General features: G+C 46.2%; 1 protein-coding gene across 20 annotated transcripts in view; it reads left to right on the top strand.

The window, feature by feature from the left end:
• MPP4 (MAGUK p55 scaffold protein 4) overlaps positions 1–16,928 on the top strand; it is a 233,797-nt gene that overhangs the window by 68,825 nt on the left and 148,044 nt on the right. For all 20 annotated transcript variants that reach the window (XM_069615485.1, XM_069615497.1, XM_069615487.1 and 17 more), the window contains one exon: positions 16,504–16,635. In XM_069615485.1, the coding sequence (XP_069471586.1) occupies positions 16,504–16,635 (132 nt within the window). The remainder of the gene's footprint in view (positions 1–16,503; positions 16,636–16,928) is intronic.

Below are 16,928 nucleotides of genomic sequence, written 5' to 3'. Positions count from 1 at the left end.
AGAAAGATATGCACCATGGTTCAAAGCAGAATGTAGAATCTCGAAAAGAAAACTGAACCATGATTTAATGAGGGGTGTGTACACTGCTGGTCAGATTTATAGTTTCAAAATGACATAAAAAATGCCTTAAGACAAAAAGAGAATTTGAGAAACAATGGAGCTTTTTTGAAGGACAACAAATCGTATTATGTTTATTTCTGTTGTCAAGACAGGCACTATGCCATCCCCTGTATTTCTTGGACCACCTGCCCCTCACGGTTATAGGCCAAATCCCTTACTGGACATTGGGGCTCATTACAAGTTTGGTGGCCTCTTAACGGTACCGTTATTGCCACTTAGTCCAGCGGTATCACTGTCAGATTGCAAGTAGTGGTTTGGCGCTGTTAGTCCCCAATTATGGAGTACTTAGCACTCGAGGGTGGATTTCGTCGGTATTTGATTGATAGAAACATAATGTGGCATAATTTACATTTTATTGGAGTCTGTGACAAATCTGTGGATGCTGTCCCTTCTCCCCTATGGGGGAGACCATTCCCATGGGGCCAGGACAGTATGTCCTCGGTACAATAGTTCCCCTCAGGCTGGTTCACAGGTAGAGGATCACATGGGAGAGGAAACTCCTCATGGGACTAGGAATGACCCTACCCTGAGAACGCAAGATCCTCGCCAATCACCAGACCCTAGACCCCCCACCCCTTCCTATAACCCAAAGAACAACCCCTTCCCTAATAGCCTCATGAGCTATAGTCACCCTGCCATTTCCCTAGATAAGTACTGGGCCTATGAAGAGCACAACTGACCCAAGGGAGATCAAGGGTAGACATACTGAGACGAGGAAGAATGGGGAAGAGTTGAAAGATATGCTATTGACAACCACCAAGACAAAGAAGATGCATGGAGGAATGTAGAGTGTTACACATAACCAACATGAGCATTCTAGACAACTTGGAATAAGTACTGGGATGAAGAGGAGGAGCGGAGGCATGAAGAGTTCTCCTAAGAACCATAATGAGCAGTCAAGATGTTGCTGGCTGCTCATTGGCCAATGCAGAGTAGAAAAGGAAGAGGGACTCAGGAAAAAGTTGTCTAGTCCTCCATGAAGGAGCTGCAGGAGCCAGCACGGTACAGGAAGGTGCAAGGAAGCACACCAGGATGCCAAGAGGGGAGCTGGAAGGACAAGGGCCAGTACACAGTGGAAGGACCAGAAGGCGAGCTGGCAGAGAGAAGCTCCCGGTGTTCTGCAGAAAGTGAAGTGCGTGAAAGGAAGACCACACTGCCCTGGGAAAGATTGACACTGCAGTGTTCCCGGGCAGACCACAGCCCACTACAAAGGGGGAGCTCTCAGGCTGGCTGGTGGGAAACTAAGACGGTGCAGTCAGCATCTTAATAGTCACAGTACCTGCCAGGAATGTGAACCATATCTGTCCCCCAACAAGAGAAACTTAAGGGTCTGGGACCCACCAAAGGAAAGCAACTTGAGTCCTCTTCCTTGTGGCGGTACTTGGGAGGAAAGGGCTCCCAGTACCCACACACAAAGAAGAGGTGTCTGGGACCGACTACACGAGAACCACACAAGTCATCTTCCTTGTGGTGGTACATGGGAGAAGTGAGCTCCAAGTACCCTCACGCAAAGAAGGGGGGTTTGGGACCCACTACACGAAAAACACACAAGTTTTCTTCCTCGTGGTGGTACTTTGGAGAAGAGGGCTCCCAGTTCCCGAACATAAAGAGGGGACTGGGGCCCAATCCCATGAGAAGAAGGGAAACCACAGAGTAATTTACTAAGGACCATACTTGGCAGGGAAGTGAACCAAGTTGGCCCAAGCGGAAAGAGAGAGAAGCAGAGAACTGGTACCTACAAGAGAAGGAACCAGGGCAAAGGAGTCATTGCCCCTGGTTGTGGTCCAATAAATAGAGAGTTGCCAAGAGAAGGAACCAGGATAAGGGAGTTGTTGCCCCTGGTTGTTGTGAAGTTTGTGCAAAAGAGAAATATCTAAGAACTTTATAGAACTTTGTTTTACATTTAAGAACTTTGGGTTTGGAACCTGTGTTACTTGGAACTCTTTGATTGGATCTACAACCTATTCTTCTGAATTAAGAAGACCTTTTGTCTTTTATAGGTTAGTCAATAGTGTGAGGGATGGAAATAGGCTTCAGACTTGTGACAGTGGACTATTTACTTTTGACAAAACATCCTGACAGTTTCCTTAGTTTTGGTTGAGGAAGGGAAGCCCCTCTTAGCTTTCGGGAAAGGCCGGAGTTTCCCCAGTCCCCCAACCTTTTACTTTCAATAAAAGTATGTGTCAATCAACATGAGCCCACTGTGTCCGAGTCCTACTTCTACATTCTTACCGGTCACTAATGGTTTTTTAAGTCTTATCCAACATGATACGCAGACATCTCAGCATCTGTCCAATATACAAGATTGTGGAATTATACATTGTTTTCCAACACCAATAAAGGTGACAAGCAGGGATGTCAGTTGGTCCCAATGTATTCCTCTTGGATGTTGATTCTAGAACTTCTCTTAGGAAAGTTAATCCACCCTCTGCCTGAAGGGTTCATTTTGAAACATGCTTCCTTATGCAGAAGACACACCTATTTTGGACTTGCCCCCAGCAGGTCTCTAACAGGGCCTACTAAACACAAGTTACTATTTTGGGAATTACAGTTCGAAATTAAATATAATGAAAACAAAAATGATGGTGTTCAGGCAAAGGGGGAAATCTTGTAGTTAGTTTTTAAATGAATGTAGAGATGGGGGGCACTCTCATTTTTATTTGAGCCTACCCTTCTGAAAGAACAGTGCTTGCTTCAGTCATTTTATGAAGATAGCTGAAAAGGCATAATTAATGATTAAATGGCTTTTTATGTTGTTATTTGCAGCATTCTGATTGGAGAAGTGTCTGGAGGTATACAAGACAAAGGTCTGTTCCATGATTTTAAGGCCGCAAATCCTAGGGTGGTTAGAACTGTCATTTCCTGAAGGGGTTGCAAAATAAATTCCAGTGCCAAATAGCAGGTCTCCCTGCAGATACACCTACTAGCGCCTTGTGAGCTGAATTGGGGGTGTTCAATTTTAAAGTGTCAGGCCAGTCAAGAATGTTCCTTATTTATTAAAACCACATCTGGGATTTTCTGCTAATCAAAGTGAATTTCAATGCAAGTGAGATTGTAGCCTCCCCTGGTGAAGAAAAATACTAGTGGTTATGGGCGGTTGTAAGGCACTGTCCATTTGGATAGGGATGGGATATAACTAAATTTGGTGCATTAAGTCAACTCAAAATAGCTTCAAAAGCAAGAGATTTTCCGATGGAAAAAGAGTCAGATGTCCAAAATAGGCATAGGCTGCCCACTTTAGCCTTATATACAGACTTACGTACACAAATAAGATGGCAAGGAGAAATCTGTGAAATAAGATCCCAAGAATGCAGGAGGCTGGTGGTAATAGTATGTTACAATGTACCCACTCCTCAATAAATTAAGAACGTGTGCAGGAGGAAGCACAAAGTGCACTTGCAAAATAGGAGTCAAAGATTTTCTGTTAATTTGCTGTTGTTTCTCTGTTTTGCATAAGCATGGAATGTATGGGAGCTATGTTATATATAATTAATTGTAATGATCAGACTTTTATATATAGCTAGTTTGAATATGTTAAAATTGCTTTTTTATTTTGGTCTTTTTCTGTGTGAATTGTATGAAAAATATTAAACATGTTTTTAAATGTTGCTGACTTAATGGAGAAATATGATTAACTATTAATTAGTACTTCAGGTAGGATCACTTCATTGGGCCTTTGGAGGTTACCTCCTGAGAATTATTTGGGAATGTTATGGCAAAGGTTGTGTTTTAAAGCTCGAGAAGGCTGTTGCATTGGTGAAAAAGTGGTTAAGAATAGAAAAAATACCTTTCTCAATTCTCTGCCCAAAAGGGATTTTACACAAGACTTAGTGGCAAACATTGGTCAAACCTTTGAGCATTTGATGACCACTTCATAGAGGGGTGTGGTATTGTTAACTAAGTATTTCAATTAATTAATTGGCTTGTTATTTTAAACCTATTAACAATAACTTAATTGTATTGGAATACAGGGCAAATTAATTATGAAAAATGTGGCATTCATTTACCATAGCTGCCCATTAACCATGTGTCAGATGGGCAGAGTATCAAACGATTACCATTTTTCCGCTAGGACACTATGGGCCTCATTATGAGTATGGAGGCAGCCATGGTGCTATTAGCACCATGGCTGCCTCCATACCAGGCTTCAATACCGGGTTCCTTCAATGGTGAATAACCGAGTCATTCCAACATTGGGGGACCCGGTAATTCCTCCTTGAAGGAACCATTCCCCATTCCCATTTGAGCCCCCATAGGGCTCAATGGGAATGAGGAGGGAGGTAACGACGGGCACGTTACTAACGGCCCGTTATTAGATCCATCTTCCCCTAGTGGGACCCGGAAAGGACGTCTGGTTGTACCAGACGTCTGTTCCGGGTCCTGCAAAGGGAAACTCGTAATAGGTGCTCCCGTAATGAAGGGTGCCGGTCCCGTACCGGCATCCTTCATTACGGGAGCGCCAAGGTCGTAATGAGGCCCTATGTAATAATAAATACAGGTGACACCAAAATGAATATTGTCAATAAATATGCATGGTGGCATCAAACACAAACCTCACTTGTACAGAAAGTGGGCATGCACATTATTTAATAAAGGAAAGTTGGGGATGCATACCATCTCCTTGCCCATTATGCTCATACTAGCTGAACCAAGGAACAGAATATGCCAATTTTCTCCATGACACAAACATGGTACAAATATTGTACTCATTAATACATTTATCAGCTGGGCAAAGTAACTGGAGAGCATGGGGTTTTAGCAATGACACTACCATAACAATTAAGGACATTTACTGAACAATTATGTGCATGGTGGCACCAAACACAAATCTTGCATGTATAAAAATAAGCCAGCTGGAAACACAGCGGCTCATTGGCCAACCTTCTTGAACAGTCCAGGACCCTGTCCTGACTTCAGTGCTACTGAGGTCTCATCCATTCAGCACCTCCTTCTAGGACTCCACACCATGGACAAGAGCAACTGGCGAGCAACAATTTAGGGTGCCGCGAGCAACATGTTGCTCTCGAGCTACACGTTGGGGATCCTTGGTAGACACAATCAATCATTTGGTTTGTTATAATAGCATTCACACACAAAAGATTTTTTGATCAAAGAAATCAATTGTTTTACTTCAAAATGTGATTTCTTCACAATTTGATCATATAACACTCTACCCAATTTGCAATTTCATTGAGTTTACAGCATAAATTGAATCATTTTACACTCAAAGAAAAGGCTTCTTATTTTCTGATTTCAGGTAGACAATTTACCACAATGGATTTCAGACAATCACCACATATGACTAAATTGGAAAAAAATCAATATTAGGTAATTAGTTCAATCCTTGTGTGTTTCTCTACGCGTTTCAGGGTCTGTAGTCCCCCTTCTTCATGAGTTGTCTACCCAATATTCTGATTCTTTTTCATATCTACAATAAATAATCAATAATCAAACATTCAATAGTTCTTATGTTCACAATTTCATAAGTTATCTGTCATGATTCTGTATTTTATAATCACCTGTACATATCTCTTCCAGGTATTCATTTCAAGACTTCTTCCTCCTATTTGATTCATATGAATTGGTATGTAATTCTCCCTATAAAATCAAAAAAAGCCTATTACAATAAACAAATTCTCAACTGTGGCAACCACAGCAAAGAGCTTCACATGATCATATCAGAATTCGTCAAACCCACTTGCCCCTCTACCCAATCCACCCCCACACAATCACTCTGTGACTCCCTCTCCCTACACTTCTACAACACTGATCTTGACAGGACGACATCCCTTAACACCAAACTGTCCCTCCCCCATCACTGACCACTCCTGATCCCATTGCCCCGATGCCCATTTTCCCTACCTTCGACTCCTTCAAACCCATCTCCAGTGACGAGTTCTGTGACCTACTATCAGCCAGCAAACCCTCCGGGTCGTCCCTCGACCCCTGACCAGCTTCTGTCCTGAAAGAAATATTCTCTTCTACCTGCGCAGGAGAACATGCAAGAGCCATTCTAACCGAATCCCTCACCTCTGGCATCTTCCCTGATGTCTTCAAAATAGCGCACATCAAGCAACTTCTTGACCCGCTTGACCCCAAGAATTACAGACCGATCTCCAACACCAGATTTCTCGCAAAACTCATTGACCGGACATCATACTCCCAGTTCAACTCCTTTGTAGAATCCAATTACCTCCTCAACCATGCACAATCAGGCTTCAGACCATGACATGGAACTAAAACCACTCTCATATCGATCTGGGATGATCTCAAGGTCACTGCAGACTCTGAAGGCTGCGCATCATTGATTCTCCTCGATCTCTCTGCAGCCTTTGACACGGTTGACCTCTCTATCCTCCTTGACCGCCTTCACTCCCAAGGAATCTGTGGCACTGCTCTCACATGTATCGCCTCCTTCCTCAGCAACAGGAAACAAATAACTCCCCTCTCCCCTTATGTCTCAACTGCTCGCTCGGTGAACAGTGGAGTACCCCAGGAGGCATGCCTGTCTGCTCTCCTGTTCAACCTCTATATGACCACTCTACCAGGAATCCTCCGAATGCACATCTCCTGTTACAACTACACTGACAATACCCAAATTATCCTAAGAATTCCCAAGTCAGACACCAACCCCCTTCCAGACCTTGAAGCCTCTCTCCGTAATATTGATCAATGTGTGACAATAAACCACCTCCTTTTGAACCCTGCTAAAACTGAAATCATGGTGTACGGCAATACTGCCCTTCTAGCACATCTGCATCCGCTCCCATGGCCCCCGTCCCTTGGGCCCCCTCTGCCACCCCTCTGATAAAGTGAAAAACCTAGGCTGCACTATGGACTCAGGCCTGTCCCTCTCCCGTCAAATCAACAACGGGTCGAAATGCTGTCATTATCACCTCAAACTTATCAGACGCATCTTTCCCTACCTCTCCTACCCAAAAAGACTTGCAGCAGTCTATTGTGATGTCGAGACTGGACTATGCCAACTCCCTATACTTAGGAGCACCAGCATACCAACTCAACAAACTCCAAAGAGCCCAAAACGCTGCTGCAAAACTGCGCCTTGCCCTGGGTCAAAGAGACCACATCTCACCAGCTCTTCGAACCCTCCACTGGCTCCCAGTCGGACGAAGGGCCACCTTCCAGACCCTATGCATCACTCACTGAGCAGTGCACAAGACCGACCCATTGTACCTACAAGAAAAGATAAAACCATACGTCCCATGTTATGTTATGTTATGTTATTTTGCATTTATATAGCACCTTATATACCATTGGTATGGTCTGAAGGCGCTGGTAGGTTGAACGCCCTTGGGAACCGAAGTTCAGGTCAGTAGAGAGAGTAGAGAGAGTCCAAAGGTGCATGTGCGCACCAGGTATGTGTGCAGCTGGTGCGGAATTCGTGTGGTAGCTGCTTCTTAGCGGTAGGTGTGGTGGTTGGGAGATCAGGAGTATGTGTTCGCTCTGGCAGGATTTATCCAGACCGAGTGTGGCTGTGTTAGGTGTGAAACCAGCAGTGTGCGGGAGATGTTGATATGAGAACAGTTATACCGAATGGTGTCATAGTATCTCTGTGTTCTAGTTGAGTGGTGGTGTAAAGAAGAGAGTAAGCATGGGGTGTGGTATGATATATGCTCTTACAAATGTTCCCTGCATTCCAAAGCATATTATGTACGTCATGCAATTCTATGCGATCAGGTCCGTTCTATGCATTTTTATTCATTTCAGGCGTTCAAGGTTGCCCTACACATTCCTGTCAGCTCGACACACTCACGCACTCTAGTCCACCTTGCATGCTCTAGTTTGTCCCTCATTCTCCAGTGTGCCCCACGCATGCACTCATGTATTCCATACGCATGCGCTCCTGTCTTCCCCGCGCATGCACTCCAGTCTACCCCACGCATGTACTCCTGTCAGCCTACGCACTCATCCGCTCTGTATACTTGTCTGCTCTGTATACTCATCTGCTCTGTATACTCATCTGCTCTGTATGCTCACCCCCTCTGTATGCGCAACTGCTCTGTACGCTCATCCGCTCATCCGATCTACATGCTCATCGATCTACACACTCATCCGGTCCACATACTCATCCGCTCAACATACTACTCATCCGCTCTACGTACTACTCATCCGCACTACGTACTCATCCGTTCAACACACTCATCCGCACTACATACCCATCTGCTCCATACACTCATCCGTTCCATGCGTTCATCTGCTCCACACACTCATCCGCTCCACACATTCATCCGCCCCTTATACATTCATCCGCTGTACATACACTCATCCGCTCCACATACACTCGTCCGCTTCATACACTCGTCCGCTCCATACACTCGTCCGCTCCATACACTCGTCCACTCAACACACTCGTCCAATCCACACATTCGTCCAATCTGCGCATTCATCCAATCTACACACTCGTCCAGTCTACACATTCGTCCAATCTACACGCTCGTCCGGTCCACCCGCTCATCCGGTCCATACACTCATCCGGTCCACACACTCATCGGCTCAACATACTACTCGTCCGCTTGACATACTACTCGTCCGCTCTACGTACTCATCCGTTCCACACACTCATCTGCTCTAGTAATTTATCCGCTCCACACACTCATCTGTTCCACACACTCATCCACTCCACCCACTCATTCATTCCACCCTCTCATCCGTTCTACGAATTTATCCACTCCACACATTTACCCACTCAACACATTCATCGGCACCACATACGCATCCGCTCCACACACTCATCCGCTCCACACACTCATCCGCTCCAATCCGCTCTATGTACTCGTCCGCTCTATGTACTCATCCGCTCTATGTACTCGTCCGCTCTCTATACTCATCTGCTCTGTATACTCATCCGTTCTGTACGCTCATCCGCTCTGTACGCTCATCCGCTCATCCGATCTACACGCTCATCGATCTACACACTCATCCGGTCCACATACTCATCCGCTCTACGTACTACTCATCTGCTCTACGTACTCATCCGTTCAACACACTCATCCGCACTACATACCCATCTGCTCCATACACTCATCCGTTCCATGCGTTCATCCGCTCCACACACTCATCTGCTCCACACACTCATCCGCTCCACACATTCATCCGCCCCTTATACATTCATCCGCTCTACATACACTCATCCGCTCCACATACACTCATCTGCTCCACATACACTCAACCGCTCCACACACTCGTCCGCTTCACACACACTCGTCCGCTTCACACACTCGTCCGCTCAACACACTCATCCAATCCACACATTCGTCCAATCCGCACATTCATCCAAACTACACACTCGTCCAGTCTACACACTCGTTCCATCTACACATTCGTCCAATCTACACGCTCGTCTGGTCCACACGCTCATCCGGTCCATACACTCATCCGGTCCACACACTCATCCGGTCCACACACTCATCCGGTCCACACACTCATCGGCTCAACATACTACTCGTCCGCTTGACATACTACTCGTCCGCTCTACGTACTCATCCGTTCCACACACTCATCTGCTCTAGTAATTTATCCGCTCCACACCCTCATCTGTTCCACACACTCATCCGCTCCACCCACTCATTCATTCCACCCTCTCATCCGTTCTACGAATTTATCTGCTCCACACATTTACCCGCTGAACACATTCATCGGCACCACATACGCATCTGCTCCACACACTGATCCGCTCCACACACTGATCCGCTCCAATCCGCTCTATGTACTCGTCCGCTCTACGGCCTCATCCGCTCTACGTACTCATCCGTTCCACACACTCATCCGCTCTATGTATTTATCCGCTCCACACACTCATCTGCTCCACGTACTCATCCGCACCATACACTCGTCCGCTCTACGTACTCGTCCGCTCTACATACTCGTCTGCTTTACATACTCGTCCGTTCCACACACTCATCCGCTCTACGTATTTATCCGCTCCACACACTCATCTGCTCCACACACTCATCCGCTCTCTACATTCATCCGCTCTCCACACTCATCCACTCTCCAGACTCATCCGCTCTCCAGACTCATCCGCCCTCCACACTCATCCGTCCTCCACACTCACCCGCCCTCCACACTTACCCACCCTCCACACTCATCCGCCCTCCACACTCATCCGCCTTCTACACTCATCTGCCTTCTACACTCATCCGCTCCCCAAACTCAGCCGTACCCCACACTCAGCCGCTCCCCACACTCAGCCGCTCTCCATACTCAGTCGCTCCCCACAGCCATCCGTTCCCCACAGTCATTCGCTCTACACATTCATCCACTCTCCGCACTCATCCTCTCCATACACTCATCCGCTCCCCACAGTCATCCGCTCTCCACACTTACCCGCTCCCTACACTCATCCGTTCCCTACGCTCATCCGCTCTCCACTCTCATCCGCTCTCCACTCTCATCCGCTCTCCACACTTATCCGCTCTCCACACTCATCCGCTCTCCACACTCATCCGCTCTCCACACTCATCCGCTCTCCACACTCATCCGCTCTCCACACTCATCCAGTCTCCACACTCATCCGCTCTCCACATTCATCCGCTCTCCACACTCATCCGCTCTCCACATTCACTCGCACCCTAAGATCAAACACTGCCCTCCTTCTAGTGATTCCAAACTCGAACTCTTGTCAGGATCGGAGGATCCGCCTTCTCAACCTTGGCCCCAACACTGTGGAACTCGCTTCCCCCTCATATTCGTCACACCCAAGACTATATGACATTCTGCAAAGCTCTAAAAACATGTCTCTTTCCATAATACCAACCACGACCATCTGAAGCGATTGAACACTAGCAACACGATGACTAATGCTCAATGAGATCCCGAACAATGTCATCACTGAATACGCTTATTAATTCGCAAATGAGCAACCGCATGCCTGAAATGCGGAATATCGATCTCCTTAGATCATAACTCCATGCAAACACTCATCTCCCATATCACTATCCTTACTCTCTACTCTACACCATCACGCAATTAGAGTGCAGCTACACCCCTCGATCAATCCAGCTTAGCTGCTATATAGGAACAGTACCCCATGAACACCACATCACTCTAATAAAACGCAGCTATATCCCATGACAAACCGGCCTAGCTGCACAAATAAGCATCCTACAGGCCTAACGCAGCCAGAACCCAGTCTTAGTGTCTACCCGCCAGACTGCACACATTCAACCAATTTCAGTACCTCCACACCTAATGCTAGGATGCAGCTACCATCAGGCGATTACATCAGCTGCACACATAACTGGTTCACCCAAGCACCCTATGGCACCCTACTCTCTCAACTGACCTGGACTACGGTCCCCAAGGGCGTTCAACCTACCAGCACTTTGAGGTCATACAAATGATATATAGAGTGCTATATAAATGCCAAATAACATAACATAACATATGTGAAGGTGCCTCTGAGGGCACCGTCCAAAGCGAACAAAAGACTTACTTTCACAGTTTGTCTTTCACTGCAAACCGCTGCGTCCGGGTCTTGCTTGATTCTAGCGGGTACTGAAAAAACAAATCCCTTTATTACGGGAGGAATTGACTTAGTCCCTTTTCGCTATTCTGCCAAAATGTACTCATTCTTTGTGGATGGAATGCGGGCGGCCATTAATAAATGGGCTCACATGTAGGACCAGACCCTACTGTGACGAACACAAGGGTTCTTAATCTTCATAGTTGGTTATATCAGCCCCCATCCCATACAAATGTTCCAAAATCCTCTTCCTTTTTTTGTACAGTTCGCTCCAATTACATTCCAAGAGACCACCTTTATACATTCCTTGGATCTGTTCATCCTTGACAATTCGTCTGAACCCAAACCTGTGGGAATGTACACACACTGCTGACATACAAAGACAAACGAACAACTAACAAACAAACACAAAAACACATACAACAATTTGGCTTTGTCAAACTCAACCCAAAAGTGCCTCCCTGCTGCACCATATGCAATGAGAGCTCCATTCCCCTCCCTCCCCATTCATTCTCCAGTCTTAGAAATATAGCACATCTATCCCAAATTCCTCAAGTGACATAACAGTAGCACTACACTCTTTACCCATTACTGTCAGTCTCAAACGGTTGCGGACAAACTATAAACTAGAGACGGCTAAACGGCTCTATATCCACTCAACAATGTTCTTTTAAATGGTCTTAAGCAACCCGTATGCATGCACACATAACTCAAACCCGGAGTGAAGGCATCATTGATCCTAATAACAGTGCCATCGCCGCACTCTTCCCGGCAGCTAGGGTGCCTGCGGATCCTACAGTGTCCTCATACATCCAATTGAAACACAGACCACTTTTAAGTTCAGGAACAACATGTTGATCCCGATGTCCCCACCAAAACCGCCCTCGTGTCTTCACGGAATCTGCTTTATACTGGACTTGATCTGCTCAGGATAATCATCTATGAAATACCAAATACAGAGCTCCCAGAAGCTAAATTTAATCCCATAAGTGAAAACTGCTGGTCCCTTTAACCTCAGATCCTCTAGGTGCACTACATGGAGCAACTGATTCAGGCATGAAGGAAATGCTAATTGGATGATCTAAACCGCAGGGATGGTTAACTGTGAGTCGCAATGTTTTACAATCATTATCACCCCAAATGACCCATCCCACTTCACATTTTTCCCGAATAACCAGATACTACAGCACAATGCCTACAGGTTTGCTCAATTGTAACCAGAGGCCCCAGAACAACCATAAGCCACATTATGTAGTCCCCAGAACTGCACATGCCATATTACAATGATTGTCTGATGGCTCCCACATCCATCAAGGACAACGCCAATGACCTACCTGCCCACTCCCAGCGTAGCACACCTAGGACCAACCCGAATGCTACAACACGCTATTCGCCCCCATGCATCCACCACCAACCCTGAAGCAAACATCCCGAAGCAAACCCAAACTGCAACCGCCATCCAGAGCCACACATACGCCGCAACAGCATGCAATAACACATCACAGCTCAATTAGAGCCACGGACCTCAGCCGCTGACCGAATCCGGCCTGCCCCAAGACAACCACCCCGGGACCAATGATAGATGCTCAGGGAACAGACCACGCACCGCCGCCCCTCACCCGACACCGATGCACCTGACCAAAAGTGAACGAACAGACCACCCTCGACAAACCCGAGAGCCATAATGGGCCTACCGTCCCCCAGCAGGGAACTGCACTCCTCAATGCACATCACCTCCAACTCTACACTCCCTTTGCCAGCCCTTAGACCCGCACTTCCTATTAGAGGAAGGCACCATATGCGACCAACGTCTATACGCTCAAATTGCTTATATGACACGAGCCCGGGGTGAAATGCCATTGGAGCCTTTAATAACGGTAAACAAACACAAATTAATATATATAATCCGAAAACCACATTACAAACTGTAAAACCACTGTAAAATTGTAATAAATGATTACTTGTTACCATATCGTATTACCATGTCCAATTATGCCTAAATAGAACCAATTTTTAAAACTTATAACATTTAAATTTAAAATGATTCCAGGTCAATCCTCGATTTCCCAGCAGCTTTCAGCCAAAGTTCAGCCTCTGCAGGGTCCTGTGTTGTTTTCACACCTCCATCCAAGTACATTTTCTAAACAGCAGGTTTCATCAAGATAGTTTTCATGTTTTTCTCAGTTGCCAAGGCCTTTGCATCCTTAAACGCCTTCCTTTTCTCCACAATCTCCTTAGGGTAGTGTGGGTAAATGGCCAGGGATCTCCCCTGGAGAATCTGTGTTCTTTTTTCCCCTCGCAGCTTTCAGGATTTGATGATGTTCTTGAGGTGGAATTGGCCATAAACAGTCAAGGTTCAAACGTACAGCTCCTGATGGGTCAGAAAAAATACCTAGGAGATCTTTCCTTGACGTGGTTCGGGCTAACTGCACTGTCGGGACCCTCCACTGCACTGTCAAAGTTACCAGTTATTAACTTGCCTAAATACACACTGTGACGTGCTCTGAGCAACTAACTTTGATGAAGTACCTGCGGGATACCTAGATTCCAGTGCTATATTCAAGGTCTTGCTGGAAGGAACCCACCAGCCAAAGAGAACCCTCAAATTGCTCATCGAGCTACGAAGAACCACCGCCGTGTCTGGTGGATGCACTCTTAGGTTGTAAAAAATAGTGGGCTGGTTTAGATCTTAGGATGGCAAATTTAAGCAAACTTCTTGAAGTCCTCATATCTGCGGCCACTCCAGGGCATCGGGGAGCAGCAATTGCAGTGCCCACCTGGACACTGTCAGGATAAAACGGGCAGCTGAGACGAAAGATGAAATCCTTGCTGCATGACAGAGGTAGCCAAGAGCTCTTCCACTGTCGCCGTGCACAACTAGGAAGTACTTCAAAACCAAGTAAAGTCCATAATACCACGCTCGCTCCTAATGGACTCAGCAAGCACGAGTCGATCAGTTCAATGTGAACTATGCTTCTGCTATTTTCGGTTTTTGAAGCCTTCAAAAGCTTTAAGAAAATGTTAGCTCAGAGTGCCCCCCCTACTGTGCGCCCCTTCACTGACAATCTGGGGGAGTTCTTCCCACTTTCCTCTCATTTGCACCAGCATTGTTGGGAGCGGGACGTGGCAGGAGCTCCTGCCGCGCAAACCAAAGGATTCTCCCTCACACTCAATGGCTTCTTACAATGCAGTCAACTCCCTCCACAGTCCATAACAGCCACCGACATTTAGTATCAAATCTCTATGCGGGAGACAGGTTCCATTTTATAATCTTCTTCCCGATCAACCCACTCTCATAACTGGATCATCAATCTGACTGTAAATTAACTGGCTATTCCATTTTCAACAATGTTGGTGATCTGCATGTTAACTGAAGGTTATGTCAAACCTTCTTAGAAGATGTTCATTTTATTTGTAAATCTGAATTTGTAAAATATAGTGGGCCTCATTATAAGTTTGGTGGTATTTCCGTAGTAAATCCACTTAGAGATCGTTTCCAGATCACTTTTGATACCACCAAACTGAATGACTGTTTCCCGCCACTTGGTCCGGAGGTATTATCGCTGGATTACAGGTGGCGGTGTTAGTCCCCATTTCTTTGGAAACCATGGAATTACCGCAGCAGTAATTCTGCCAAAATTGGGCAGATAGTTAATGGATTTCCCTCTAGCTCATAGCTGGAGGTGCATCCTTCAACTTTCTGCCTAACTCAGAGTTGGGCGGTGTGCTAATGTGGCGGTATACAGTAATACTGCCACATTTAAACCACACCACCCAACTGGCAATGAGGCCCATTGTATCTGACAAGCTTCATGACCTTAGCAGTTGACCCCAAGCAGTGAATATGTTCAATAACTAATGCTGTAATATAGAATTTCCATTCCCTTGCTGGGAATAATGGACCAGTAGAAAGGGTAACTACAATGGAATTCAATACTGCCCATAGTTAGGTGAACCTTTTCACACAGGACTATTAAACGCAGCATATTCTAGGCGATCTGGAGTGGGTGTTGTCCATGTATAGGAGGTATCACTGCATTTTGGCTCGACAAGTTGTATCCAACATTTACATTCACCATGGAGGTTCGAGAGAAACATATAATTTGGGATACGGTGGTCTCTTTGTGATGATAAATCCATGTTTCATATTAAGGACAACACAAGGACTGTGGCTTTTTGCGGCAACATGTCAGTTTCTTACAAGGAGGACAAAAGTGGGGTACCTTTGACTGATGATGATCTACAGTATGATGCCAGATGAGTATGGTTTTTTGATAAGAGTAGATTAACAGACAAGGGGCCTCATTAGGACATTGGAGGTAGCCGTGCCCTTATTAAGGGCACGGCTGCCGACGGTAATGAAATTTTACCGGGTCCGTGGAATGGGCAATTACCGGGTCATGCCGACCTTGGTGGACCCGGTAATTGCCCATTCCATGGACCTGGTAAAAATGAATCCCCATTCCCATTTCTGCGCCATAGGGCTCAATGGGAATGAGGATGTGAGGGTGTTGCTAACAACGGGACCGTTAATGACGGGCCCGTTGTTAGCATGCTGGTCCCCTCGCGGGACCCGCAAAGAAAGTCTGGTCTGACCAGACGTCCAGAGCGGGTCCCGCGAGGGAACCTCGTAATACGGTGGAATGGGTTTAACGGCGCCGGCGCTGTTAAACCCATTCCGCCAGGGTCGTAATGAGGCCCAAGGACATGTTGCCATCTCTTCTGCTCATCCCCATGGTTCCTGTGGCCACCATCTCCAAAATCCCGTACAAGCTCATTTCTTGCAGCCTCTGTGCAGCCTTTCTGCTCGGAGCGCGTGTAAATAAGTAATTGGAGGCATCGGCTGAATCCATATGTCCACGGCGGGGATTGATCACGGTTCTCCTTCTTGCTTCCAGGCCTTGCTCAGCGCCCATGACTCTGTGGCCCAGAAAGAGTTTGAACCAATCCTGCCACCGCTGCCAGACAACATCCCTGAGAATGAGGAGGCCATGCGGATCGTCTGCCTCGTGAAGAACAAACAGCCTCTGGTGAGTAGTCGCTGCCGCCCCAAAATCTGCAATATCTCACAGTCGCTGAAGCTTGGTTGGGACACGCCCACAGGATGACGGTGTGGTAGTAGCTGTAGGATTTTATTTCAGATTTCTCCATTAACAACAGATAAATACACATTCAACAGTTGACCACAAGTATGTCACAACAAACAAGTAATCCCATATTCTAAGAATAAATTAAGAGGCCCAAAAAGCAATTAAAAAATATATCTGAACCAAAGACTTTTTTTTTCATAAAATTGTTTTGCTTTTCAACCACCCCTTCAAGA

Source organism: Ambystoma mexicanum, chromosome 9, assembly GCF_040938575.1.
Source record: "Ambystoma mexicanum isolate Mex_15411 chromosome 9, UKY_AmexF1_1, whole genome shotgun sequence".
NCBI classification, from domain to species: Eukaryota; Metazoa; Chordata; class Amphibia; order Caudata; family Ambystomatidae; genus Ambystoma; species Ambystoma mexicanum.
This window is presented reverse-complemented; position numbering and strand designations above follow the sequence as displayed.